At 54.4% G+C, this 25853-nt stretch overlaps 1 protein-coding gene across 5 annotated transcripts in view; it reads left to right on the top strand.

Annotated features, from left to right (window-relative positions):
- TNIP1 (TNFAIP3 interacting protein 1) overlaps positions 1-25853 on the top strand; it is a 45476-nt gene that overhangs the window by 15470 nt on the left and 4153 nt on the right. For 3 of the 5 annotated variants that reach the window (XM_037906460.2, XM_037906459.2, XM_043521276.1), the window contains exons 2-17: positions 7400-7570; positions 9168-9290; positions 10635-10723; positions 11337-11405; positions 15285-15473; positions 16258-16352; positions 16525-16615; positions 18073-18162; positions 18850-18915; positions 19363-19494; positions 20388-20516; positions 21745-21873; positions 22404-22529; positions 24058-24138; positions 24677-24874; positions 25714-25804. In XM_037906460.2, coding sequence (XP_037762388.1) covers positions 7438-7570; positions 9168-9290; positions 10635-10723; positions 11337-11405; positions 15285-15473; positions 16258-16352; positions 16525-16615; positions 18073-18162; positions 18850-18915; positions 19363-19494; positions 20388-20516; positions 21745-21873; positions 22404-22529; positions 24058-24138; positions 24677-24874; positions 25714-25804 — 1831 coding nt within the window. In that variant the 5' untranslated portion in view covers positions 7400-7437. Of the gene's footprint in view, positions 1-4994; positions 5146-7399; positions 7571-9167; positions 9291-10634; positions 10724-11336; positions 11406-15284; positions 15474-16257; positions 16353-16524; positions 16616-18072; positions 18163-18849; positions 18916-19362; positions 19495-20387; positions 20517-21744; positions 21874-22403; positions 22530-24057; positions 24139-24676; positions 24875-25713; positions 25805-25853 lie in introns of those variants that run through there. The other 2 variants (XM_043521275.1, XM_037906461.2) reach the window with 2 other exon arrangements.

A 25853-nucleotide genomic window follows, 5' to 3' on the forward strand; every position in this document is an offset into this window, starting at 1 on the left:
TTGCTGCTAGTCAGTGGGTTGGTGTTGAACTTGTAAGGGGAGCTTTTGGTGGGCTGCTTTTGTGTGCGTCCATTTCTCAGTGGTGGTGAATGCTGGATGTTTTAATAGGTGCTTGTGTTCCGAAGGGCTGCTATTCACTAGCTTGTGACTAGGTTCACACCATCCCCACTGGATGGCTGATAATTAACCTCTTGCCACTTGGGTTTTTAAATCACCTTGGGGGTGGGGTGGGAGGGACTGGTCATGGCCAATGAGATCTACAAATAAGCACATTGCAGGGCAGCTGGAACTATGAGTGAGAATTTAATGCCCGTGCTAGCAAAAAGGGCACATAGCACTAGTTTGAACCAGTTATGGTTCCAGGAAACACCGTGCAAATTTCCCCCACCCAGCTCTGCGGATGCACCTCCGTCCTGAGCGGTGTCACCTGCTCTGGTCCATGCTGGGCTCTCTCTGCCAAGGACTGACAGTCTTTCATTAATGATTAAGAGGAGGTCACCAAAGTCGTTATGACTGTAAGCAGATTTGAACGTGGGTCTCCAGAAGTGAAAGGCTAGTGCCTGGATGTACTGTCCTAGCTCACTCGCGACTGGCTTCTATTGTATACTGTCTCAAAGAACCCTTTCAGAGGAGGCTAACTCCACAGGGAAATTCCAAGGAAGTGGTGTTACATAATTCGCACATGCTCATTGTATTGAATTCTAGAGCTCAAGTCGGAAGGGAAGGAAGTTGTTTGTGTTCTTCCTGGCATGGACCTGGCTATGGGTTTGTGAGGCTCCTCCCTGTACACCATGGCCACTCACAGCATGATGGTAGCAACAGGAATAGAACTGAGGTCATCCTACTCCAATCGGGTGACCAGATGTCCCGATTTTATCGGGACAGCCCTGCATTTTGGGTTTTTTTTGTTATATAGGCTCCTATTACCCCCCCACCCCCGTCCCGATTTTTCACACTTGCTGTCTGGTCACCGTATACTCCAAATGCACAGGTCCCCACTGTCTGAGCTAAGGAAGGATCTCTACCGGCTGTTAGCGGAATAGGCCCCAGTGTTCACAGCTGAGCAGCCCTGATTCCTTCCATCAGAGGGCCACAGCAAAGCCCTCTCTTGGTTTGAAGTGAAGTTCAAACAGGCAAATCCGAATGAGCTCCCTGGATTGCATCTGGTGCACTTCAGGCTACTGGAACGTTTTTAATTGCTGTCGAAGAGAGTTCCTATACCTGCCTGATTCTAGGAGAGACTTTGCTTGGGAACACTCCCCACTTGAGTATAGCAGTTCTGGAAAAATCCCATGCTGGAATTTTTCCTGGCATTATTATTGGAATGTGTGGTACAGTATAGGACTGGACTCAACTGAACACTGCTCAGACCTCGGACTGGAGAGACCTTGCCTTGAAGACCCTTGATCTAATGCCCATTGCCTTTATGCTTTCTAGAGTGCTCAGCAACCGTTAACTAGTCCCTGTCACACCTGAATGGGTGTTAAGCCAGCGTGATCCCCATTTTGCAGAAGGGGCATCACTGCAAGTCAGTGCTAGGGATATGGTGGGAACCCAGGAGTCCTGCCTCGCAGCCCTGTCTCTCTGCCTTTCCTTTTTCAATCTGCTTTGGTGCTGCCTGCTACTTAAAGTAGAGTGAGACAGGAGGGAGAACTCTAAGCAGGGGCTAGCACCGGACCAGTTTTACTGTCCCATGAAAATATTCGAGATGTTGAAAAAATGACCTGTCTCAAATAGGGCTGAAAAGTCAAAACCAAGGAAATTTTCACAAACTGAAAAATCAAAAAATAATCCCGTTTTGGTCAATTTTGACCAATTTTTATTGCTTCTTTACTATAATTAGTTTAATTTTAAAACAAAAAGTGATTTCAACCTGGAATGTCAAAATGAAACATTTTAACAATTTTAAAACTTTTTGACAATTTTGTTCAACTCAAAATTTTTTATTTTATTTTTTTTATTTATTTTTGTAGAAAAACGACCCTTTCCCCGAGTGGTTTCGGTTTCAACTAATTGGCATTTTCTGATGAAAAACAGTTGTCTGAAAATGCCTGACTAGCTCTACAGTCAACATATCGGGCATGGGGGAGAGAACAGAACGAGGGAGAGGAAGAGAAGCTCCTTCTTGTTCTTAACGAAAGAGCAAGAGCTGTCCCCCCCCGTTACTAATCCCCAATGCTGCTGACTTGGCACTGATGGCTCATTGGGTTGTATTTTTCTCCCAGACACTGTAATGTGGCTATTTAGACATGTGACAGTCTTGATCTTTAATCTGAATTCTCCCCCACCCACTCTCATCCTCTCATTTCTTCTTGTGCTGAGTTGTTATAAAAGCCCTCCTTTGAAAGGTCTCTGTGCCCCGACCCTCTACTCTAGCAGGCTGAGAACGGAGCTGGTGGGCAGGTGACCGCAGTCTGCCTTGCGTGACTGTGTCCTCTCCCTCCGGTTCTCTTGAGGTTATTGTGCTCTCTCCCCAGAGAGTCTCACAACTCGGGAGGAGTCGTCATCGCTTGATGAAAAGACCAGGACAGCTTGAAAAAAAAACCAAACAAACACCCCACGTTTCTCGTCAGTTCGGGGCTGAGGAACAGTGAAGTTCACAGCTCCTTCTGGCCGTACCTCAGAACATGAACAAAACTTCTAGTGGCCTTGAGTCAGAGGGGATGGGAGGGCCCCAGGGATTAACAAAGGCACCTGTGGAGCCTTGAACAGCAGGAGGATTGTGGGGGCTGGGTGTGACAGAAAGAGCCTTGACTTGGACCCTGTGTGAGACAGAGAAACGCTGTGTGTGTCACAATGAGCTGGGCCTAAATACCACTTCTAATTGGTGGGGAAACACTTAATAACCTTGACTTTTGAATTGCCTTCATTAGACTTCAGAGGTGACAGAGACGGATGGCTTGGAACTACTGTTCTAGGCCATCAGCAGACTGAGGCAGACAAAAGCTGCCATCCATATGAGGCTACAGGTGGCTCAAGTCTCTCCAGTCAGCCAACCGCTGGCTATTGGAATCATTAGTTTAGGACAATGGTTCTCTATGGCTCATTCTCTTAAGAGAGACCTGTGCATTAACCCACCTGCCCTCCAAACCACCCAGTCCCATGAGGCTTAGCAGCCAAATGTTTGATTCTTGGATAATGAGGGAGAACTGCTAGGACAGCTGGTGGTGAATGTCCCGTCCCCTTCCCCCCTCCCCGCCATGTGAGATGGTCCTAGTTCCCCGGCGTGTCTAAGGCAGCCTGACTTCCAGTCCCTTCCTGCTGGCTTGCATTCTTTTTAGGGAATTCCTTAGCCCTCGGTGCATCTCTTCTGTGGGATGCTCAATCTGACAGTACTGAGCACTTCCCAGTGCTGGATGCTGTCTCGCTCCTTATGGGAGGTCAGCAGGTACTGAAACTGCCACGGCTCTGGGACAGCTTCCTGTCAGCTGCTCCTGCATGCTACAGAAACGGAGCCTTTGGTCTGGCAGCAGCTGAGAAGCTAGTGACTGTTCTGACTGCTTTTCACCCCCTTGGAGGGTCAGAGTGCACCTGTCTTCCCTTTGGAGATGTGGTGTCGTAACTCCCTCAGGGTGCAGAAAGCACCAGTCTTAACATCTAGGCTTGGTGCCTTACTGTGGGCGTCCATGTACCTCATGCAAGCTGCCCATGTGCCTGGGCATGATTCTGCCCAGGGAGGTCGGGGCTGGAATGGCAGAAGGTGCTGCTGGCCAGGACGGCGGTCCACTGGGAGAGCTATGTGCTGTGGAGGGGTCAGGGGGCTCGCTCAGTGCCTATCTATCACTGCTGTCTCTCCTTATGGATTCATTGGTCCCTTCTGCCCATGCAATCTTTCTGATCAACTAGTCTGGCCTTCTGTATAACACAGGCCATAGAACTTCCACAGAATAATTCCTAGAGTGGAGCTTTATCAGTAATGTCCCATCTTGATTTAAAAATGGTCAGTGATGGGGAATCCACCCCAACCCTTGGTAAGTTGTCCCGATGGTCAATTACTCTGACTGTGTTAAAAATTGATGCCTATTTCCAGTCTGAATTTGTCTAGCTTCAGCTTCCAGCTGTTGGATTGTGTTAGACCTGCTAGATTGAAGAGCCCATTATTAAATATTTGTTCCCCGTGTAGGTACTTGTAGACTGGGATTCAGTACTTCCTCTTTCACGAGTCCTGCCGGTGGGGGAAAGGGAACGGTTGGGATTTGCCCTGTGTTAACTGCAGTGCACTGGAGGCCTTTGCGACATGTTCATGATAAGATAATGCACTCGCAGCACTCCAAAGAAGTAAGCAGAGGGACTGAGGGACTGGACCTGCAAATCTTCTCCTGGGCCTCCAACCCAGGACACAAATTGTATCATAGTGGGCGTTGTTGGAATCCAGGCCTGGTTAGTGAAATACATCCATTGAGAGAAGGGAAAGTGCACAGAGCTGTGCCTTTAGTGTCCCAGTGCATTCTAACTACCAGTTTTTTAAACCTTACTCTGGAGGAAAAGTCCCTCCCTAGGTCATGTTAATTATCTTCAAACAATCCAGTGAGTTAATTGCTATTCTGGTTGCAGATCCTGTCAGGTGGCAATTGTCATCTGGAAAGTCCCTGATCCCGCTGACAGGCAGGTTATGTAAACTTGGAAGTATCTCTGTGCCTCAGGCCAGGGGGCTTCAAATTTTCAGAGCGTGGACTAGAGCTTTCCTGTCCCACAAAAATGTGAGATATCGAGAAAATTCCCAGCCCCGAACCAGGATGAAAAATCAAAAACTTGAAAATTTTTGCCAGTGGAAATCCTGGAAAACAAAGTTTGGCTCAATCAAAAGATCTTGTTTCAATTTTGATCTTTGTTCTTTGAACGGCTCTCCTTCCTTTCTTCCTTTTTTTTTTTTTTTAAATGTACTAAAAATTTCAAAACAAAGTCATTTTGTTTAAAACATGTGAAACTTCCTGTTTTGAAAATGGTAAAATGTCCATTTAGACAATCTCAAAACTTTTCTTTTCCCAGGTTTTTGAGTTAGGAGATTTATCGAATCCAGCCCCTTTTTGTGAACAGATTTGGTTTTGATGAATTGGCATTTTGGGGGTAAAAAACCGAAACTATTTGTGGAAGAATTCCTGACCAGCTCTAGCGTGGAACTTGTGGTGATACAGTGATTCTCAGGTAGCCGCTCCACCCCGTTCGCAATTTCATAAGATCCCTGTGGTGACTACTACAGCCATTGCTTACCTGGAAAAGTAACTTGAGAAGTATTAAATGTAATTTAGCAGCCTTTGATTGCCATGTAGCAGCTGGCAAAGGTGTTCCTGGAGCTTAAAGAAGGAGTGTTTCACTTAACTGCTGCAGAAAGCCAGCCAGTGGTGTGATTTTTTTTTTAATTTTTTTATTTATTTATTTTTTTTGAGAGATCCACAAAAATGGTGGCTTAATAAATAAATGTCATGGTGTCAGCTGTTTTCTCTCTTCTCCCCTCGCCCACCGCTACCTGATTCTCTGCACACGGCTGAGCCACGTCCAGGTATTTAGGCCCTGCAAATAACTTAGTGGTTCCCCAGGCCTTTTGTATCTTGTATAACTGGTTAACTTAACACAGACTGTTTTTTCCACCTGGGAATATGTCTGGGTTGGGCCATGGAATGTATCCAGGGGCCAAAAATGCTATTTAACGAATTATTGGGCTTATCTGAGATATCTCAGAGCCCGATCTGTGGTTCTGTGTTGACACGGTCATCATCTATGACAGGTTTCAGAGTAACAGCCATGTTAGCCTGTATCCGCAAAAAGAAACGGAGTACTTGTGGCACCTTAGAGACTAACAAATTTATTTGAGCATAAGCTTTCGTGAGCTATAGCATGCTTCCGATGAAGTGAGCTGTAGCTCACGAAAGCTTAGGCTCAGATAAATTTGTTAGTCTCTAAGGTGCCACAAGTACTCCTTTTCTTTTTGGTCATCATCTAGTGAGTTGCAGAAGATGGATCTAACAGGGTGGAGCCCAACAGAGTTTGATCTTGCAACACAGACAGGACTAAGCTGTGTGTTTGAGAGCTGGTTGAAGGCGTTTACTCGTAATTAAAAAACTTGTAATTAAAAAATGTGGCCATTTTCTGGCAACGGAAATATTCATGTAACCATTCTGCTCTTTCTCAGTCTTTTACAAATTTTTCATGGAGATTTTTTCCCTCTTATCTTTTGGTTTCCCTTTGTGAGGGTTTCAGTTTGGGGGTTCTGTGGGGCAATTTTCTCTCTGTTTTGTTTGCACTGACAGGTTTACTTGATCTGTTTGGTCATGTGGCGGGAATCTTGTCAAAACTGAAAAAAATCATTTTAGAAAATGTCACTTTACAAAAAAAAACCATATCCTTGGAATGTTTCTTTAAAAAACGAACAAACTTGCTCTGTCAAACTGTGATGAAAACAACTTCCACAGCTCTCGTGATCTTTTAAAAAAAAAATGTTTTAACCAGCTCTAGTGTTAACCACATGGCCAAAGAGCAGGAGAGCCCAGCAGCTCCAAGCATGACCAAGTGGAATGAGACTGCGGTGAAATGACTTTGAGGGAGGTGGAGAAGGAGATTGGAGCAAAGGGCCAGTCAGTAGCGGGGAAAGAATACCCTGAGTGCAAACTGGGTGTAGGACTAACGTGTGTCACTCAGAAGCTTCAAAAGATAATTGCAATAAACCATCTTGGGGTTGGTCTGCTCACAGGTGTCTCACCGATTTAATGATATCGGTTTCTGAATTGAGCTAGTTAAATTGGTGCAAAAACCATGCAGAGAGCAGCCCTTAACTGGCTCTGCTCCTGTCCCGCAGATGTTTTCTCTAAGGGAAAGGTGTGCAAACACAATGCTGGGGGTCCAAAATAACCAGAGTTTCTGAATGTGAGTAAATGCAATTGAGAGGGGCTGTAGCTTGCGTTAATGGGTGAGAGATGACGGAGGGTACAGGAGAAGAATCTGCTGTGATGCTTCCAGGTGGCTTTGAACACCAGCGACACACTTGTGCATGCTGGGGACAGGGCGAAAGGAAGTGGCGGGACAGGCTTTGTCCATGAGCAGGGGGCTGCCAGTTGGTGCCCAGTCCTGTGGCTCAGCCACACCCAGCAACAGAGACCAGTGTGCTCATTGTTGCTGACCTGAACCAGGCTTCAAACGCAGGTCTGCAGCGAGGCCAGGGAGTGCACTAACCCACTGTAACACATGCAGCCAGCCACCCACCCACCCACCCACCTCTGGTGACATTTACATATAGCTATTGTGAGCAGGCCAACTGGAGAGAGCTGTGTCTGGCAGCCGCTGGAACCCAAATGCTGATGAGCCCTGTGAGATCTGAGCTAGGGCGTGAGGTACCCCAGGGCCGTTCTCACACTCCAAGGGGCTCAGGTCGGGAAGGGTGACTTTCTGATTTGTTGCCTTTCAGGGATGGCTGGTTGGGAGGTAGATGATTAAACTGCAGACATGGAAGGGAAAGGACCCTACCGCATCTACGACCCTGGTGGGGGGACACAGGAAGAGGCGGCCGCAGCCTTTGAGCGGCTGGTGGAGGAGAACACCCGGCTGAAGGAGAAGATGCAGGGGATAAAGTCTCTAGGTAATTGCTGTGGTGCTGGACTTGTGTGGGTAGGGGGCGTGGCTTTTATTTTATCCTTCTACTTTCTGGAGTCCGCTGCCTTCCTGTGACAGACCCTTGCCTTGCAGCCACGATGCCCTATTCGAAAGTGCATGGTGCTCTGACTGCTTCATCAGCTAGAGGGGGTGCTACAGAGTGACACCCCTCTCTTTCCCCACCCCAGGGTGCGATTGCTGACTCTGCAGCACTCCCTAGCCTGGGCATGGGAAACTGGGACTATGTATTCAATGTGTAGCCCCTCTTAAGCTTTCCTGAACATGCCCTGGACAACTGATACCCAACGGGTAAGTCCCTGCCTGGGAAACCCCTCCCGGGTATGAATTATGCCATTCTGCAGCGAGGGGCGCAGCTGGGCATACCGGCAGCAGGTGCTAGCTCGTCACTGAGAAGGCAACTGAAAGCTCTTGGCTCTCTGTAAAATCTGCTATGGTGCCGGCAGGATCTCTTGGCTTGCGCACAGGGACGTGCGAAGGGGCTGAGACACTTGCTGTTGGTGTAGCCTACGGACAGGCCCATGGTCTGTGCTAAAAATGGATGGGTTGCTCTGGTTACTGTGCTGATGCATGGACGAGAATTGAGAAGTATCTTAAGGGTGCTCAGCTCCTCCGGCATCTTTCTGTGATGTACCGCAGGAGCCCTGATCCAGCTAGCGTTTACTTTTAAATAAGGTTATGCTCACGTTCAGCTGCCACCTGACACTTCCCACCCCCAATCCGTTTGACGGCTTTTTCCCCTCTTGCTGTAGTGGGACCTGATTACACTTAGTCCACCTCACTGCTGGCCTCTGCGCTGCAAAAGTAGGGGAATCTTTTGGCCCTGTGGACCCAAATAATGCAGACTAAGGCCTGATCCACACTGAAGAATTAGCTCGACCTAGCTACATCGCTCAGAGCTGTGAGAAATTTCGCCTGCTGCGTGCCGGGGTGAGGTGTAGCGCCTGGTGTAGTCACCGTTAAGAAGACGGGATTCCTTCATCGACGTAGGCAGCGACTCCGCTCCGGTGCTGCATTGCCACAACGGCCGCACTGTCGCTGTGCCACTGGAGTGTAGATGAGCCAGTAACATCTGAGAGTTCACAGGCGGCAGAAGACTGCGATGCACCATTCCGAGACACCTGACAAGATGCCTGAGTGTGGGAAAAGATTAGATCTTGTTGTATTACCCACTGGAGATTAAAGGGGTTGGAAAAGGGACCCTCCTGGCCCAGAGTGAGGTTCTCTGGCTTAAGATCAGAGCTTTTAAAAACTGGAGAAGACATAGGAAATACAAAATCTCCCCTGTAAGATGTGCTGTCCTTGATGTTTCCGTGCCAGAGTCCCTCTGTGGCAGAGAAGCAACAACTGTAGTTCCAGTGTGGGATTATTTGCTTGGGAAGAATTATTTCTGGGTGAAGGCGGCCATGTGGGACATTTCCATTTCTTCTGGTTGTGAAATATAAGTTGGGGAGGGGATTTATGCACGCTGGCCTGGGGAACTGGCCTCTGGGGCATGGCAGCTATATACCAGGGAAGGGTAAATACCAGGAAATGCGAACTCCTCTGTTTACTGTATACACCAGGAGAACTGCTGGAAGAGTCCCAAATGGAAGCATCAAAGCTGCGGCAGAAGGTGGAGGACCTCGTGAAGGACAATGAGATGCTGAGGTCGTCTTCCTCTTTTGACAAACTGTCCGAAATAACAGGTATGAAGGTGGGAGGCTTACCCAGGGAGAGCCATCCACTCCAGATTCAGGAAGAGGACATAAAGTATTTTTCTGAGCAGATTCACACTTGGCTGGGTGTACGTACGTACACACACACACACACACACAATTTGACCTTTCCTCTCTGACCCTAATTTCCCAGGGAGTTGCATGGCCTGTGAAGTGTCCTTGTTTCCCACATCAGTGATAGAATGGCCTGTGAGTCTGTGTCTTTAGACTAGCATGTAATTGCAACCACTGCTCTGCATTTGTGGAGGGAGAAGGTCAGAGCAAAGTTTGGCAAGTCGCATCTGGCCTGCCCGTTAACCTTCCCTGGTGCACATATATTAGGGATGGTGTGCCTAGCCTGTGTTTGCCAGAAGCTGGGAATGGGCGACGGGATGGATCAGCTGCTCTGTTCATTCCCTCTGGGGCACCTGGTATTGGTCACTGTTGGAAGACAGGTTACTGGGCTAGATGGACCTTTTGTCTGACCCAGTATTGGCCCTTCTTATGTTCTTAATGTAACAGCCTTCTGTATTGGGGGGCGCGGGGGAGAAGCTCCAGTCAAGTCAATGGAGTTGCATGGGGTAGGGGGCAAATTCCGCACCTGCCTGAGGCTTTCAGTTTGCGGGGAGGTAATGGCGCCCTGCACCCGGCAAAGCATATCCATGAATGGGCAAGGCCTGTGTGACGGCTGTTATTTTAAAGTTGTCTGCTCACAGGGACTGGCTGATGAGACAGGGACTGGCTGCAAAGAGACTATCTAAGCCCTGGACCTGACCTTTCAGGATAGCTGTGTGAAGCATCCGAACAGGGGAAGTTCCAGCCACTTTATGTGACAAAGCTGACTGACCAAAGGCAAACGCCTGGGAGTTAATGCACACAGTCTGCATTTGCAGGGCGCTACCTGGGCCACTTACCCACCGAGCAGTCACTGGCCAGGGTAAAGAGACAGGAGAAGGTTGGGCAAGTGTGGTGCTTGGCCCTGGAAGCCGTTCCTCGGTGCCTGTTAGTCCGTTGCTGCGGGTTAGGTGGGAGGAAAGTCCGCAGTCTGACCTCTCTCTGCAACGGGTTGATGTTACAAAACACTGTTGTTTTGTAGCCAGGGGGAAGGGATTGGAGATGGGCCAGTTGAGTAACATTTTGTTGCCAGTGCAGAATTTCACCCCGTGGAAACCTGATTTCCCTTTCCCCTCCGGGGAACGGGATGTAGGTTTCTGTCTTGTCCCACTAGCTGGAAATCATGGTTCTCTCTGACTTCTTAGCCTGTCTGGTCTCTGCCTCTTTACTGCTCTCCTGTTTACCAACATTCACAGCTATGGTGTCCTCTGCCTTTTACAGGAGGTGAACCAGAGCCCCGCCTGTCCCCTGCGGGTCCAGGCAAAGCTGAGAAGGAGCAGGATACAGAAGCTCAGAAGCCTCCATCCACTGTAAGTCTGATGAAAGGGGGGCATTTGCCTGTTAACCCTTAGCAGCCCAGACCCTGAAATTATCAGGCAATTAAAAAAAACAAACTCGGAGACTTAAGGAAACAGACACGTCGAAGGGGCTAGAATTTCTGCCTGACTGGGGCGGGTTCCCTGTTTTGTTTCCCACATCAGTGATAGAATGGACTGTGAGTCTGTGGCTTTAGACTAGCATGTAATTGCAACCGCTGCTCTGCGTTACAGCATTAGAATGCAGAGCCAGCTACCGTTATCTACGCCCATTCACTTTCCCTTCAGGGGCTTCCATCCCAACTCTGACCCCTGTAGACACGGGACTTGCTCTCTGTTTGTGGGGAAACCTGTCTGTCACTGGATTCGAGTCCCCAGACCTGGAGGATCATCTTTACAATGCATAGAGCGGCTTAAAGAGCTGACCCGCTGGCCCAAACCATTCCTGTTTTATACTGGTGCAAATGGCATTAAGCTAGCAGGCGGAACGGGGAAATGTCTCTCTTCCCTGCTGCCCCCATAATCTCCGTCCTCCCTTTGCTATGATGGAGCACCGCAGGATTTGCTTTCCCTGGTGAGGGCCTCACTCCCCTCTCTCCTGTCTCAGGGATCCTCGTCGGAGTTCGAAATTGTATCTGGTGAGGACAAGAGGTTTTCCCAGGAGAGCAGGAAGTCGGTGAGTCATCCTGCCAGCTCGGTTCCTTGGGGGGAAGCTCATTTGGGACTTGAGACAGGGCTATTAGTACACAGCGGGGGCACAGCGTGTCCACGGGCAGGTGGTGGGGACTGTGTGAGATGGGCAAGGCTGTTTGTTTTGGTTTCACCTGCACTGACAGGATTTGCTCTTCCTGAATGGGAATGGAGGCCGGGTAGGTGGTGGACGATCAGGGGCAGTAGCTAGGACTAGAGTGCTGATTCCCAGCTTGTCTAGGGGAGTAGCAAGGCCAGAGGAGCAGCCAGCCAATTCTCCCCACACCCACTTCCCCATCGCCTCACCCCGTTTCAGTCCCTGGTGTGATGCATGAGAGCTGTGGGGCGCACACAGGAACCGCCGTGTGATTGCTTTCCTTGGCCCATTTCCCAGGACATGGTCAGAAAGCTCACAAGGGGAAAGCGTGAGGCTGCTGCAGAAGGGCCTCGTTGCTCACTTATGCAAATGGGCCGGCACTGGTGACTTCCCTCTGGGCAGGTGCCGTGGGCTCTGTGCAGCTGGGCGTTCAGCCAGGAGGGCAGGCCATCGGCCTGGGAAACTGGGCGCCTCAGGGCTGAAGAAAGGGGCCGTAAAGTCCTGAGTGATGCAATCGTTGGAGCAATCTGGTGCCGCACATTTCGTAACCCTTTCGGTCCCTGCGCAACTTGACAATCGCTGGGTTATTTCTCCCCCCGCACCCACCCCCCACTGCCCCCCTGCCCCACACACAGTTGATGGGATTTTTTCACCCACCCTGACCTATTTAGGATCCTCTTAGCCCCCTGTTAACTATCCCTGTGAAAACCACCATAGGACTCCACATGGCTAGCAGGCTCGGCTCACCAGGTGCCCGCTGCTGGCACAGCAGAGCTGGGAGGGCAGGGTCCCCACTGAGGCCCATCGGGGAGCCTGCCCTCAGCCGGCCTGTGGTAAGCTTGGCTGTATCCCTGACAGGAGTCCCAGAACAAATCTATAGGTGTAAGGGGAGCGCATCCTTTGAGAGCATTGCCAGTCACTGCCTCCCTGCCCTTCTCGCTCGCCCGCCCTGTTGCTTCGAGCAGGCTGGGGATGTTTTCCTGGGAGTCTGTCCGCAGGCTGCACTACCTGGCAGGCTGATTCAGACTGAGCTGTCCGAACGAGGAGGAGCTGAGCTGCTGAGGAAGGGGGCACTCGCCCCCTAGTGTCCACTTACTGACTGTACCTGTGTTTTGGTTCCCAGAGTCTGCGAAGGGGGGAATCCTTCCCACTCTGCCGGCACTGTGGTGGAGCGAGTCGCTGCACCCTTTGCTCTGGGTCCAGACCACTGTGGGGCAGGGGAGGGAAATAGGACAGTAAAGAGAATAGCTTCTTGTTGGATAAAAACAGCCCCAGTGCCAGGTCCCAGAAACCCGTGCTGCTCCACCGGGACAGGTCCCCGGGTTTGTGCGAAGCCCAGCCCACGCACACATTTGCACCAGTTTCACTAAAGGCTGTGACTTGTAGCGGTTTAATTAATCCAGTGCGACTTTGTGTGTGGATGCTCTGAAATCAGCTTATATCCGTCCCGCTTCCACCCGTCCATTGAGAGGTGCCAGCTCAACCGATTTAAACCCCATAGGGAAACTCACCCCGTTTTAAGAGGAAACCAGTGTGCATAGAGAGAAACCAGGAGCAGGCAAGAGGGCAGCTGGGTGCATGTGTGGCAGACACATGAGGTGGAGTGATGAAAGTCAGAAGCGTGTTATGTTGTCACGCCCTTTGCTAGTTGGTGTTGGGGCTGGAATAGCAGGGAGCTACCCCCACATACAAGCAGCTCCCCCGGCAGATGCTGGGAATGGAGTTCGCTCCAGTAACTTTACTGCTTGCCGTTGTCTTAGCCAGTTTTCTCTTGGCTTGACTCAGTGGCAGGGGGGCTTTACAGCTGACCTGTGTGCTGCCTGGCTGGGCAGATATGGAGGCTGACAGGGCTGAGTGTGAGCCAGGCGTGGTGTGCCCGGACAGGGTGCCCTCCTCAGCAGCATTGCTAACGGTGGTAAAAGCTGATGGGGCCAAAAAGTCACAGGGCTGAGGACGGCCTGTGGTTTGTGAAGCTGGGGGATGCTGCTTTTTCGCTTTCCCCTTTGAGTCAGCCACGGGACGCGTGAGAGGTGGATATGGACTCCTGCAACTCTGGGATTTCCCTGGGCCATGGGGGCAAAAGGACAGGGGGGTGGGGCGGGGCGTGAGTCAGACAGCCCGGGGAGCGGTGCCAGGCTCTCCCAGCAGGTGACAGGCTCACAAGCTTCTGCCCGGGGCAGGCCCCGTTCTTGGTGGACTGGCCAGGTGGCACGCAGGGTGAGACCTGTTCCCTCTTGGGAGTCATGGCTCCAGAAGGTGTCTTCAGTCTCCAAGGTTACCAAACAGTTAAACACCCACAATAGCTTAGGGCAAGTCAGGGCTCAGTAGCTGAACGGTGCAACCGGGAGTTCTGTCAACATGTGCGTAAGTAAGTGGGTGTGCGGGGTGACGCATGCCGGCAGGTGTGCCCGGCCACGATAAATACAGCCTGGGCCAATCTCGGCAAGTGTCTGTCTTGGGACCTGGATCCCCACATGCCCTGGGGTTACTGGGAGCAGGACAACGGCAGGGACAAAGCCCAGCGGAAGAGAGGAATTACGTGGTAGAGGCAAGAGAGGGAGCTGCGCCCAGCTGAGCTTGGAGAAGCAGTGGAGGGCTGCAGGAAGGCCGGCCCATATACCAGGAGCTACAGAGGCGAAGGGCCTGGCGCTGGCAGTGGGACAGAGAGGAAACGGATGAGACAAGTTCTGAGCGAGGCCGGAGCAGGTCCAGGGGATCCAGCTCCCATACCGCACCAGGTAGCACAAGCTGAACTTGTTCCAGTGTGTAGCTCAAAAGCGGCACCTTCTGGCACTTCTCAGCGAGGTGGGGGCGAGGGGAGTCGCCGCCCATTGGGTCCCGTTTGCTTACTTGTCCCCCAAGAGGCGGGGCATCTCCCTGGACTCTGGCATTTGATTGGCGCCCCAGCCAGAGCAGGGTTGTGTACCGAGTCGTCTGGGCGAGCTCTCCTACGCTCCAAGATTCCTGTGTGGTCCCAGGGCTACCCACAATATGTCTCCCAGGGGACTGTCCTTGAACGGAGACCCCGGTGGGGAAGAACCTGCACCAGGCTGGTTCAGATCTCACTGACAGGGCACAGGCGCGTTCTGGACGCTCTGGGGTTCTGGCTGGCCATTGAGGGCAGGCTGGGACTGGTGCTTTCCAGCATTGCCTGTGTGGGATGGATGATGGAGAGAGAAGCCGGGAGATCCTAGAACTCTGGTAGCCACTTGGGTTTCATTGTAGTGTCTTTTGGGATGTAGAAGGGCACCGCTGTCTAGACACAGAAGCCACTAGAGGGCACTGGAGGCTCAGAGTCCTGCATGGAGGGAGACACTGTTCCTTCAGCAGGGAGAAGTGCGAATTAGGTCGAGAAAGGAGGACCCCGGGGTGAACCCCGTAAATCCCCTGTGCTGTATGGATGCCCTGTTTGGGTTCTGTTTAGGGGTCTGAGTTGGCCCCACATTCATTTGCCGCTGGGCATCTCAGCGGGATGATGAGCACCAGTTCTCGGAGGCTTGTGGGTTTGGCTGCTATCTTCTGCCTGCTGGAAGGTGCTTGCTAAGCTACCTTCGCTGCCCTTTAACCAAGTGCTTTGTCAGGGAGTGCTCGCCTGGCAGGGCCGAGGTGAGGCTAACTCCGCACTGGCTGGAAGGTGCTGCTGACATGCCAAGAGAGGCTGCCTGAGTGGCTGGCTGCCTCCTCCCTTGCACAGCCCTGCTCTCCCTCAGCTCCACGGTGCGAGGCTGCCAGGCTGACCTCTCTGACCGCCTGCAATTCCTCTCCCAGGAGGCAGAGCTGCAGAACGAGGACACTAACCTGATGCTGCACCTGCAGCGGCTGGAGAGCACCCTGAGTGTCTTCGCTGAGGAGCCGGACAAGAACCAGGTCTTGGCTCACCTGGGGCGCATGGCCCTGGAGTTTAACCGCCTGGCCTCCAAAGTGCACAAGAACGAGCAGAGGACGTCCGTTCTGCAGGTAGGGACGTTCCTTCTGCACACAGCAGAGAGGCCTGTGGGATCTGTCCCCCGTAGGCATGCCTAGGAAACTTGCTCTTGACCTCTCCCCCCATGTAAATCCTGCAGGGACCTCCGCCAGGGAGCACTGCCTAGCTGCCTTTCTCCACACTCCCCCTTTTCCTCTCCTCATTTCTTCCCCCTCCGCCACACCAGTCCCTCCTTCGATCTTTTCTTCTCTGTGTCCCCCTGCTATCTGTGTGTGGGGAAACTGCAGGCTCATCTGTGTCCAGCCTGCTCTTGTGCTGCATCCCCTTGTCTCTTCCCACTTCCAGCCATGACCAAAGCAGTAAGTGCCTGGGGCCAGGGGGGAATCTCTCTCATGGACAGCTTGATTATGCAATTGCTCACTATTGGCCATAGAATGACTTGCATCTTCCTCAGAAGCATTGATGGCAGATGCTACCGAGAGACAGGCTGCTGGGTTAGCTGGACCGTTGGTTCAATTCCTATGGTCTCTAGTAGGGTTGGCCGCTTTAGGACCACCCTTTGAAGCCCTGAGGTCACGTTCTGCCTGTGAGTGAGATGTGTAGTGCCCAAGGGATAGGTGTGTATGCGCTTCTCTCCTCCAGTAGCATTAGTGGAGGAGAGACCAAGTCACAGAGCCCAGTTGGCCATGAGGGTGCTGGACAGGGACCTGGCCTTGTTAAACCAAGGGGGGTTCTGTCGCTGGAATGCCCTTTCACTGTATGTCAAGGGGACTGTGTGAAGCATGAGCCTAAAGCCACTTGCTGTTCCTCTGGCAGACGCTGTGTGAGCAACTGCGTAATGAGAACGAGGACCTGCGGGCAAAGTTGGAGAAGGATTTGGAGCAGAGGAACCAGGCTACGGAGAAGCTTAGGTGAGAGCAGGAAGGATGTTGGTTGGACAAGAGGCTGTTGGTGGTGGGGTGGATCGGAGGGAATTGAGCATCTTTCCTGCCCTGATTGTTAACTTCCTCAAATGCTGGTTGCTGTATGAATCCTTGAGGGTCTCTCAATCTGCATTTCTGTTGTGCTCTTCCTGCTGCAAAGGTGTGAGAACCTGGAGCTGAGGAAGATGGTGGTGATGAGCAACAAGGTGGGCGTGAAAGGGGACGGTGTGGAGAGCGCTGGCCAGCAGCAGGTAAGAGCAGCCAAGACACTTCCTCTTCCCTGTGCCATCCCGGGACAGCTCCCACGCCACAGGGATAGCTCCCACCCTTTGCAACAATACCCTGATCGCACCTTGGAATGGAGTCCCAAGTCCAGAGCACAGTGTGATCCTGGAGGGTGCCAGGAAGCCCTCTTGGCAAACCCCCCCATTTATCTTCAAAGCATCCTTTAACCCTTCATAGGCTGATATTTTTAAACTTCCAGGGCCCGATTCTCCCCATTGAACCCCTGTGTTGCTGGGGTGGTGCCCCTGACTCCAGCAGTCACCCTCTGTAGAAGGAGGGCTCCAGGGTGGGAAAACAGGCCCTAAGCTTGGAACAAGTGCAAGTATTTGTTTCTTTAAGAGGCTTATTTTGGAGGGAGGGACATAAAGCTACGGCAGAGCTAGGCATGATTCTGCCATGCTCCCTGCAGCCTTGCTGACTGCCACTGGGTCAGTGCTGGCTACCAGCAAACCTTGCTGCAGCAGGGAAGTGCAAAGCGGCAGAGCACGGCTGCTCCCCTCCCCCATTGCCAAGAGTTGGGCTGGAAAGGAGCAAGTCATTGTAAGGGGAGGAATGGTCTTGGGCCAAAGCACAGAAATGGCGACCAGGGTTTGGCCACGGAGCTGGGGTGCAAACCCCCTCTCCACACTGGGGAGGATGCTACTTCCGCAGCAGGAGGTGGTGAAGCCAAGTGAGTGCGGGTGCACTCATTAACCGTTGACTTGAAAACCCTGTGTGACTGGGAGGGCGGGTGATTGCTCCGTCAGACCAGCAACAGGAGCGCGCGGAGGATTCCCGTGCCAAGGGAGGCAGTAAAGCAGCAGGGGCCAAAGCCGAAGGCTGATCTCCCTTGAACTAGAAGGCGTCCCCCGCCTTTGTAGGCGGAGGGCTGGCTGCTCCCACCACGTCCACTTCCTCAAAGAGGGGGAGATATCCCTTTCCCCCGAGAAGGGGGTGGGGACAGGACTGAGGCAGACACCAGGTGACGCTGTGGGGGACCCATGCCTCCTGAGGTCCAAAAAGCAATTCCTGACACTAACGACATCTAAATTCCTCTCCCCTGCCCCACCCTGCGCTTGCTCGGGTGGCTGTTGGGGGGTGGCAAGTGGTGGCCAGAATCGACGGATTATGGGGACAGGCCACTGGACTCTGCCTGGGCTGCGAGTTTGAGTTGGTTACCTGCAGAGAGACAACCAGCGCAAGGCTGGTGTCGGTGAACCACGGGGGTGGGTTCTGCTCCCATCCGTGCGGGGCTGACGGCCATCGCCGTGCGAGACAGCATGAGCTGTGTTGCTCAGGTGCGCTGGGATGGCAGGGGACAGCTGAGGGAGGTGGGGCAGGCAGCCGTTGGACGCAGGACTTTTCTCCCGCTTCCCTGGCTCTGCGATGCGTCTGGCCCAGCTGCCAGGAAGGTCCTGAGGGTTTCTGTTTGCACTGTCTTCAGAGTGGGGCGCTGGCAGAGAAAGCATCGGGCAAGGGCGTGACAGGGACAAGCGAGAAGAAGGTGAAAATCCTCGAGCATCAGCGTAATGAGGTGAGCTGGGCCCGCTGCGGAGCACCACGGCGCACACAGGAGCTGTTGGCTTAGCATGTTAGCCGTTTCCCCCAAAGGCGGGCCAGGCCTGGCTCACACGGAGAATGAGTTGGGTGGCCTAGTGCTAATGTACGCGCATTACAAAGCAGTCCCACGCTTGGCATGATGGGGGTCTTACAGTGACGTGTCTGCTCAGGACAGGCCCAGGACTGGGAGAGTAGCAGGGGGCTGTGGATCAGAGTGAGGCGCCCTGGCAGAGCTGGGCGAGGGGGGAGCGGGGGGCTGTGGATCGGACTGAGGCACCCTGGCAGAGCTGGGCGGGGGAGCGCTGGGAGAGCGGGGGGCTGTGGATCAGACTGAGGTGCCCTGGCAGAGCTGGCCTGCCCCGTGCTTGTCTGTGACATTCCTACTGTCTCTCCTGCTGGAGCTGCTAGTCGCTCACTAAAAGTCACCGAAGCATGAAGGTTTTACAAACGATGGTTCAGCTCAACTTCGAAGAGCATGAGCCTGGCTAGCGGGAGAAGAACTGGGTTCTGCTTGGGCACACTGCTCACACAGAGCTCCTGAGAGAGAAAAGAATATTTTTGTGAGTAGGAGACTGGTAGGCTGCAAACGCCCGTTCGCCCCACTCGGCTGGGGGGCAAGGGGGGTCTGTGCCCCAGTTAACTCTGTTCTTTCTCCCCCTAGCTGCTGGAGGTGAACAAGCAGTGGGATCAGCACTTCAGGTCCATGAAGCAGCAGTACGAGCAGAAGGTACCTCCTAGGTGTCAGCCTGTGTCACGCAGTTTGCTTGTGGCAGATGCTGTGTATGCACATGTCTCGGAGGCGAACGTGTGCCATGTGTTTGCAGGGAGCAGCGTGGGGGCTACTAGGGTATCCCCAGCCCCTTTAGTGCACCCGTCTTTCCCCAGCCTCTCTCCCCACCCATACAGCCGTTCGTTCCCCCTCCGTCCATGCCAGCCGAGGCATCTGTGCTGTTCTCATCTTCACCCTGGTATCGGAGCCCATCTCTTTCCCTTGGAACCTCCTGTTTCATGCATGACACGGGTGGGGAGAGGCAGCAGAAGAGGCTCTGGGAAGTTTTACGTTAAAATGCGGGGGGGGGCAAATAGGGGTGGGGGTTGCACCTCTGCTGTGCACAACCAGCTGCGGGCAGCGCTGCATTCCAGACGGTCACGCGGCCGCCCTGTCCCCCGGCAGATCACGGATCTCCGCCAGAAGCTGGCGGACTCCCAGAGGGCGCTGAGTGAGCTGGAGGCAGAGCGGGAGCCGAAGCAGAGGGATTTTGATCGCAAGCTTCTCCTGGCGAAATCCAAGATTGAGGTGGAGGAGGTGAGTCCTGCTGGGGGGAGTGCTGTATCCTCCCCACACCCAGGAGCTGGGCAAAAACCAGGCACTTGTGCGTTGGCTTCCTCTTGCCACAGTAACCCTGGCTCTTCCCAGCACATCGTCTCCCTCTGGCTCCTGAGGTATCTCCTGAGCCAGGCTTCTTCGGCCGAGTCAGAGCCCCTGTGGTAGCAGAACGATTGACCAAACTCTGGGCCGGGGCAGTGGGGAGAGATGGAGCATGTTGCTCTCCTCCAGGCTCTGTGAGGACGCAGCGACCCTTCTGCATGCCGCGCCTTGGAGCAGCGGGCGGGCCCCATGCAGGGTCTCTGGGGGCACTCTGCCTCCCAGCGTAGTCAAACTCCCCCGGATGGGAGCGAACGGTTGGAAGGAGGCTGCGTCCTGTCAGGCCCCAAGAACCGGGCTGCCACTCGCCCTGCAGCACCAGAGCTGAGGGCCTCCACGGGGCCTGATAAGCAGGAGCAGGCCCATCTCGCTGCTTTCAGGCTGACAAGCCCGGCTGGTGTGCGGTGGTGGGAAAGAGGGTCAGACTCAGGGAAATGTCTGCTGGGGGTGGGGGGAAAGAGGCTCTGAAATCTGCTGAGCCCTCCAGAGGGGCCAGCTCTACTAGAGGGGAGGGCAGAGAGGTCTGACTAGACTCCCTTCTGCGGAGCCACGGCCGTGCAAGAAGGCACCTTCCCGATGGGAGCAGAGGTGCTGTTCTCTGTGCTCTCCGGCGCTTGAACCGAGGGATGAGTCTTCCTGTCTCAAACCCCGCTCTGCCACCTGGCTTCTCCCGCCCCTCTCGCCCAGGGAGGGAACAACAGGCCTGGGCGGAAGGGCGGTGGGTAACATACGACTGCTCCTTCCTCTGACCTCCCTGCCTCTTGCGCTCTCAGGCAGAAAAGGAGAGGCTGGCTGGGGAGGTGAGGGATCTGAAGCAAAGAATCAGGTTCCTGCAGGAGCAGCTGGCACCGGTCACCAAGCAAAGGGAGTACCAGGAGAAGGAGATCCAGAGGCTAAACAAGGTGGGCAGCCTGGCAGCGCCCATCCCTGGTCGCCCCAGATAAGCCTTTGGTTTCCAAGGGCCTGTTCAAAGAGGTGTGCCTGTACCTATGGCAAAGTGCAGATCCCCTGGCTCCCCGGGCACTGGCTGCACCTCGTATCCAATGCACTGTGCCTCAGAGCAAGGCAGCGGCTGCCCCGTTTCGTCCCCCTCCTCCCAGCTGGGCAGTAAACCCAGAGCAGCTGCTCCCTGTCCTGCCTTCCTAGCCAAGATCTTTCACAGAAATACCTCCTGGCCACTGCAGTGCCAGAGAGCAGCGGCCCGGGGAGATCTGCGGTCCCCAAGAGGGGGGAGTGCCAATGTTCTAGGAATTGGCTGAGCTGACAGAAGAAACGTTTCTCCCCCCCTGGGAAGAGTCTCTGATGGAATCTGCCTCGCTCAGGGGTGCATGCACGCACCCCGCCAGGGGATTATGGGAGGGCCTCCGCTTAGGGCTCCATCAGACAGTGTGAGGGCAGCTGGGGGCACTTCAGCTCATTGGTTGGTAGCTGCAGGTCACCAGGGTCCTAGATCGAGCTTGTGCTGACAGTGTACAGGCTGCATGTTGCAAGCGCAGCTGCGGGGAGGGCCTGTCTCTCTTTTGGGGATGGGGCATTACAGGGGAATTAGCCCTTTGTGGCACTTGGCTGGCAGATACCCCTTGTGCATCAAGCCTGCCTCTCCTGGTGTTCTGGGTACCAGCCTGCCCCTCCTCAAACCCATCCTGCCTGTCTCTGGGTTTGAGCCCTCTCTGTCTGTTCTGGCTGACCTGCCCCTCGCCGCTCCCATGTCTAAATCCTGGAGGGACACAGCTATGCCCTGAGCAGGACGAGCCGGAGGCTTTGCCCAGACATCCCGCAGCAGCGGCAGGCATGTCTCGCTGTTGGATAGTGACCAGGGCTCTGTTCGGTCCTTAGTTTCACCCCTGGCTTGTCTAAGTGGTGACCGGGGGAAGGGAGGGCCAGTGACAACACGGGATTTTCCGGGAGGCAGAAAGGTGGGGATTTTGTTTCTTTTAATCAGCAGTCGGAGCACGAGAGGAGAAAGGGCCTGGGTGGTGGCTGTGCTCTTCACCATGTTCACTTGGTTTGTCTGCACTAACTCTGGATATCTGTTGTTCCCGGGCTACCTTCTCAGCCCCCTTCCAGCTGGGCATGTGCCCCACTGCTCTATGCACTTTAATGGTGCCCTCTGTCCCCCTCCACCCTCAGGCCCTGGAGGAGGCCCTGAATGTCCAGGCCCCTGCTCCCACCCCTTCTGCACTCAGTAACGCCACGGAGCCAGGTGGAAGCATGAGACCACACGAGCTGCTGACCCAGAACGAGCTCCTGAAGCAGCAGGTAAGGAGGGATTGTGGCTCTTTTCTCTCACTCTAGCTCTCTGGGCTAGCTAAGGCTGCAGAGAGAGCCTTCACGCAGACCCTGGGAAGGGTCTCGGGTCTCTGAGCAGGTAGCCCCAGCCTCCTCTCTGCTTAAAGGGCCAGATTCTGCTTGGATTCCCACCAACATGGTCAGCTGGGGAGCAACTCCGTTGACATTCCTCTAGCTTTACTCTTGTGTAACTGGGAAGAGGCTGTAAGGAACGGCATTGGTGGTATCTGACCGTGGCCCCATCCAGGCCTCGGCTGGAAGTGCCTATGACAGGGAGTGTCATTGAAGGACACACAGCGGGGTGCCAGGTCTGACATGGGCTCGCACTGTTGGGAGTGGTGTCTCGTATCTCTAAGGCTCGGTGTGAATTCTTTGGTTAGCTTGGCATGAAGAATTTCAACGTGCGCTCCCAGGGAGGGCGCCTCCCCTGCCGCGCCCTGGCCCCTGCGGGAGGTGTCTGAAAGGGCCTGGTGACCCTCTTTGCCTCTTCTGTCTGCCAGGTGAAGATCTTTGAAGAGGACTTTCAGCGGGAGCGGCGCGACAGGGAGAGAATGAACGAGGAGAAGGAAGAGTTGAAGCAGCAGCTGGAGAAACTTAAGAAGCAGTTAACAGTCTCCAACAACCAGGTAGGGCAGCTGGGTGAGGAGTGGGGGAGTCATGCTCAGAATGCTCTGTGCTCTGAAGCTCACGCCAAAAGGTGTTTTGGGGGCAGGGGAGACAAGTCCGCCCCGAGCCTTCAGCTCTGCCATGTGATGGCATCTGCTGTGTGTATGGATGCATTGAGACAGCCAATGCTGGTAGAGCTGACTGGGTACAAGTGAAACCCACTGGCAGATGGAGCCGGATCTCGCAGCACGATCCTTCCCTGACCCCTGTTTGTGCCGATCGGCCAGCGAGCTGGGTCTTTGCCTCCTGGCCCTCGGGGGATCTAGCCCTTCAGTGTGTGGTGTGGGCAGTTTGTTTACTGCTCCACACAGATGGGATGGAGGTGAAGGCCGTGCCAGCTGGGGAAGGGGAACTTGTGTGGGAGAAGCCGGCAGTTTCCATAGTGCTTTGGGGTCAGCAGGGGTTGGGGAGCAGAGACAAACACAGCAGACACGTACATGCATAGTGTGCGGGGTCCTGCTATCCCATGTGCAGCCCCACCTATGATGACGATAGACCTGTGTCCCCAGCGCAGGAAAGTTTGTGTCAGCTAGCAGCGTTCAGGTCTGCACTCCCCGCGACTCAGCTGAGCCCCAGTTCAGGTCCCCATTCCCCCCGACTCAGCTGAGCCCCCTTGCTTCGCGGTGGGGCGGGGGGGTATGCGACGACGGCCTCCTGTGAGCCCTGGCTTCCCACCAGCCCCGAGGGTTGGTCACTAAAAGGTTATTGAGATTAAGTTGTTTTCTTGCCTCTGCTGTGGCCTACAGCCAGCTCCCTCTAGCCTTGGGGAGCTTCGTGCTGAGCAGGGTGGGCGATCCAGGGTGGTTTGGGCCTGTTGTCAGTGAGATTTTAAAGATCTGTTCTCCTCCCAAGCCGTCTCCTCCATCGCAGCCCCGGGCAGCAGCTGCTTGAGCTGCTCTCTGTTTGAAGAGCTGCAGAAGCTGCCCCCTCAGGGAGATTTGGGGCTGTCCCCCACTTTCCCTCTTGCCCCGGCACGCAGCCCAGCCGGTCAGCAGCTCTCGGGGCAGCAGGTGGTGGGAGACCCACAGGAGCCTGTTGGCATCGGGGGCGCCAGGCAGGGCTTCGGTCAGTGCTGATGAGGTGGCTTTAGGTGCTTGGCCCCGAGGGAACCCCCCCCCGCATTTGAACGGGAGCTGCCAAAATTCCCTTGCCTTTTGGGCCGTAACCCCCCGCAGGAAACGAGCAGCCACCCGCTGCCAGTGCCCAGCGCCCGTGACCCAGGCTGCGGATTTATTTTAAAGCCCCCCTGGGATCATGCTAAGGTCAGACTGGCATCTGCCCAGCGAGGGTGGGGGCAGTGGGTGCGTTCAGTGCTCTGGCTCGGGGCCCCAGCGGGGCTGTCGGTCGCTGCTACCAGGTCTGCTGGGCTGCCCTGTCCTCGGTGGGCAGGAGTTCTCTCCGGCGCCTGCCAGCGTCCATGGGTGGGGGCCGGTGCTGTGCGACACTGCGGCAAGTCCCCTCTCGGTTCTGACCCCGCCTCTCCTCCAGCTGCGGCTCTTCAAGGACGACTGTCAGAGAGAGAAGGAGGAGAAGGAGAAACTGAAGAAGCTGCTAAAGCAGCACAAGCAGGTATGGAGGGTGGTGGGCGGAAGCAGCTCTCCCCTCTTGGGGACGGGTTGTTGGCCAGAGCAACATGGGCCCCGCAGAGACGGGCGGGGTGGGAAGGGGAGCAGCGTAGGCCAGGGCTACCCTGGGGGTTCGGGGCCCTGGCTGTAAAAACCCGTACAGCTGCTAGGGAGGCTAAGAAATCAGAACGTGTGCCGGAGTTACCGGTGCCCCCAGCTCAGAGGGTGTGTCGGGGCGTGGCTGGTGGGGGGGGGGGCGTCTAGCCATAGCACCACTGAGGTTGCTCTAGGTGATGCTGGGGACTGAACCTGCCCTTGGCTGGTGCTGGGATCAGAGGACATGAAGGGACCTTACAGGCACCTTTGCCTCAGCCTAGGATCTTGTGCCAAGTGCGTCTCGGCCAGAGCCAAGGATCAGGGCTCATGGTGCACAGATGCTACAACGATGGGCACATTTGATTTGCACAGATGGGCGGAAGGGGGTCTGTACAAGCTGGGCTATCTTGGCTTTGCTCCTGAATCTGCCTGTCTGCCTCTTGCAGGTTTCTGGAGAGAGGTTGCACCCAGAGCCGGTCCCGGGGCCTCTTGGCCCTGGCTGCCCCATGTACCAGTTCCAGTATAGCCCTCCAGTGCCCCACCACGTCTACCATGGCTATGAAGACTGGCATCAAATCCGGTACCCACCTTCAGCAATGCCGGGCGACCATCCACCAGTGCAAAACTTCCACCACTTCCCTCCTGTGAGTACCCTCTCGGGAAGGCATAAGGATGGGCCAGGGTGGGGAGCCGTCCTGTAACCATCTCTGCTCCTTGCACGCACCTCCCAGCCTCTCCTGCAGCATCTGGATGTGTTCCAGGCAAGGCGGTTCCTGTCACACAATCCCCAGGTAGCAGCATGGCCACCTTCTTCCACCCAACCCCCTGCCAGCTAAGTGTAGGCCGCTGCCCACCCACTCGCTATGGGCCTCATTCCTTATCCCGGAGGGAGTGCAGCTGTGCACACACAATGTGTGTGTAGTCAGCATGACTGCGTGCACAAGTCAGGGACTGCATGCACAAAAGACTGATCCGGGCAATTTGCACATGCTGCTGGTGGTCCACACTTGGTATGTGACTTAGTGGCAGAGCCAGGGGTAGCCCTCAGGAGTTCGTGGCTCATGATTCCATGATCCATCTGGTGGACTCGGACCACTGATGAACTAAAATGTCAGTGTTGGTATGTCTTACCTCTCCCCCATCTATCTGTCTAGGTGCTTATCTGGCCCCCAGCACTAGAATATCTGAGATCCTCACATTCTTTAATGCATTTATCCCTGGGAGACAGGGAGAGTCTGTTACCCCATTGTACAGAGGGAAACTGAGGCACCAAGAGACTGCATGACTTACCCAAGGTCACCCAGGAAGCCTAGTGGAGCAGGGAATTGAACCTGGGTCTCCCAAGTCTTGGGCCAGGGCCCTAACCACTGGACTATCCTTCCTACGTCCCCTTCTTCCTCCTGCCAAGTTGTTCTGTACAGAATCTGAGACCTCCTGTTTCATGCCCTCTCTCACGCTGCCCGTTCCTCACTCTTCCTTTCAGCCAGAATACACCTGGCGCCCACCTTGTGCTGTGTCAAGGACCCAGAACTCCCAAGCAGTGGAGGGAGTGAAACCGCTGTCCAAGGAAGCCGGTAAGGAAACGCTGCTCTCACACGCCAGGGGTTACTTTCCTTCTGCTGA

This window comes from Chelonia mydas, chromosome 8, assembly GCF_015237465.2.
Source record: "Chelonia mydas isolate rCheMyd1 chromosome 8, rCheMyd1.pri.v2, whole genome shotgun sequence".
Classification (NCBI taxonomy): domain Eukaryota; kingdom Metazoa; phylum Chordata; order Testudines; family Cheloniidae; genus Chelonia; species Chelonia mydas.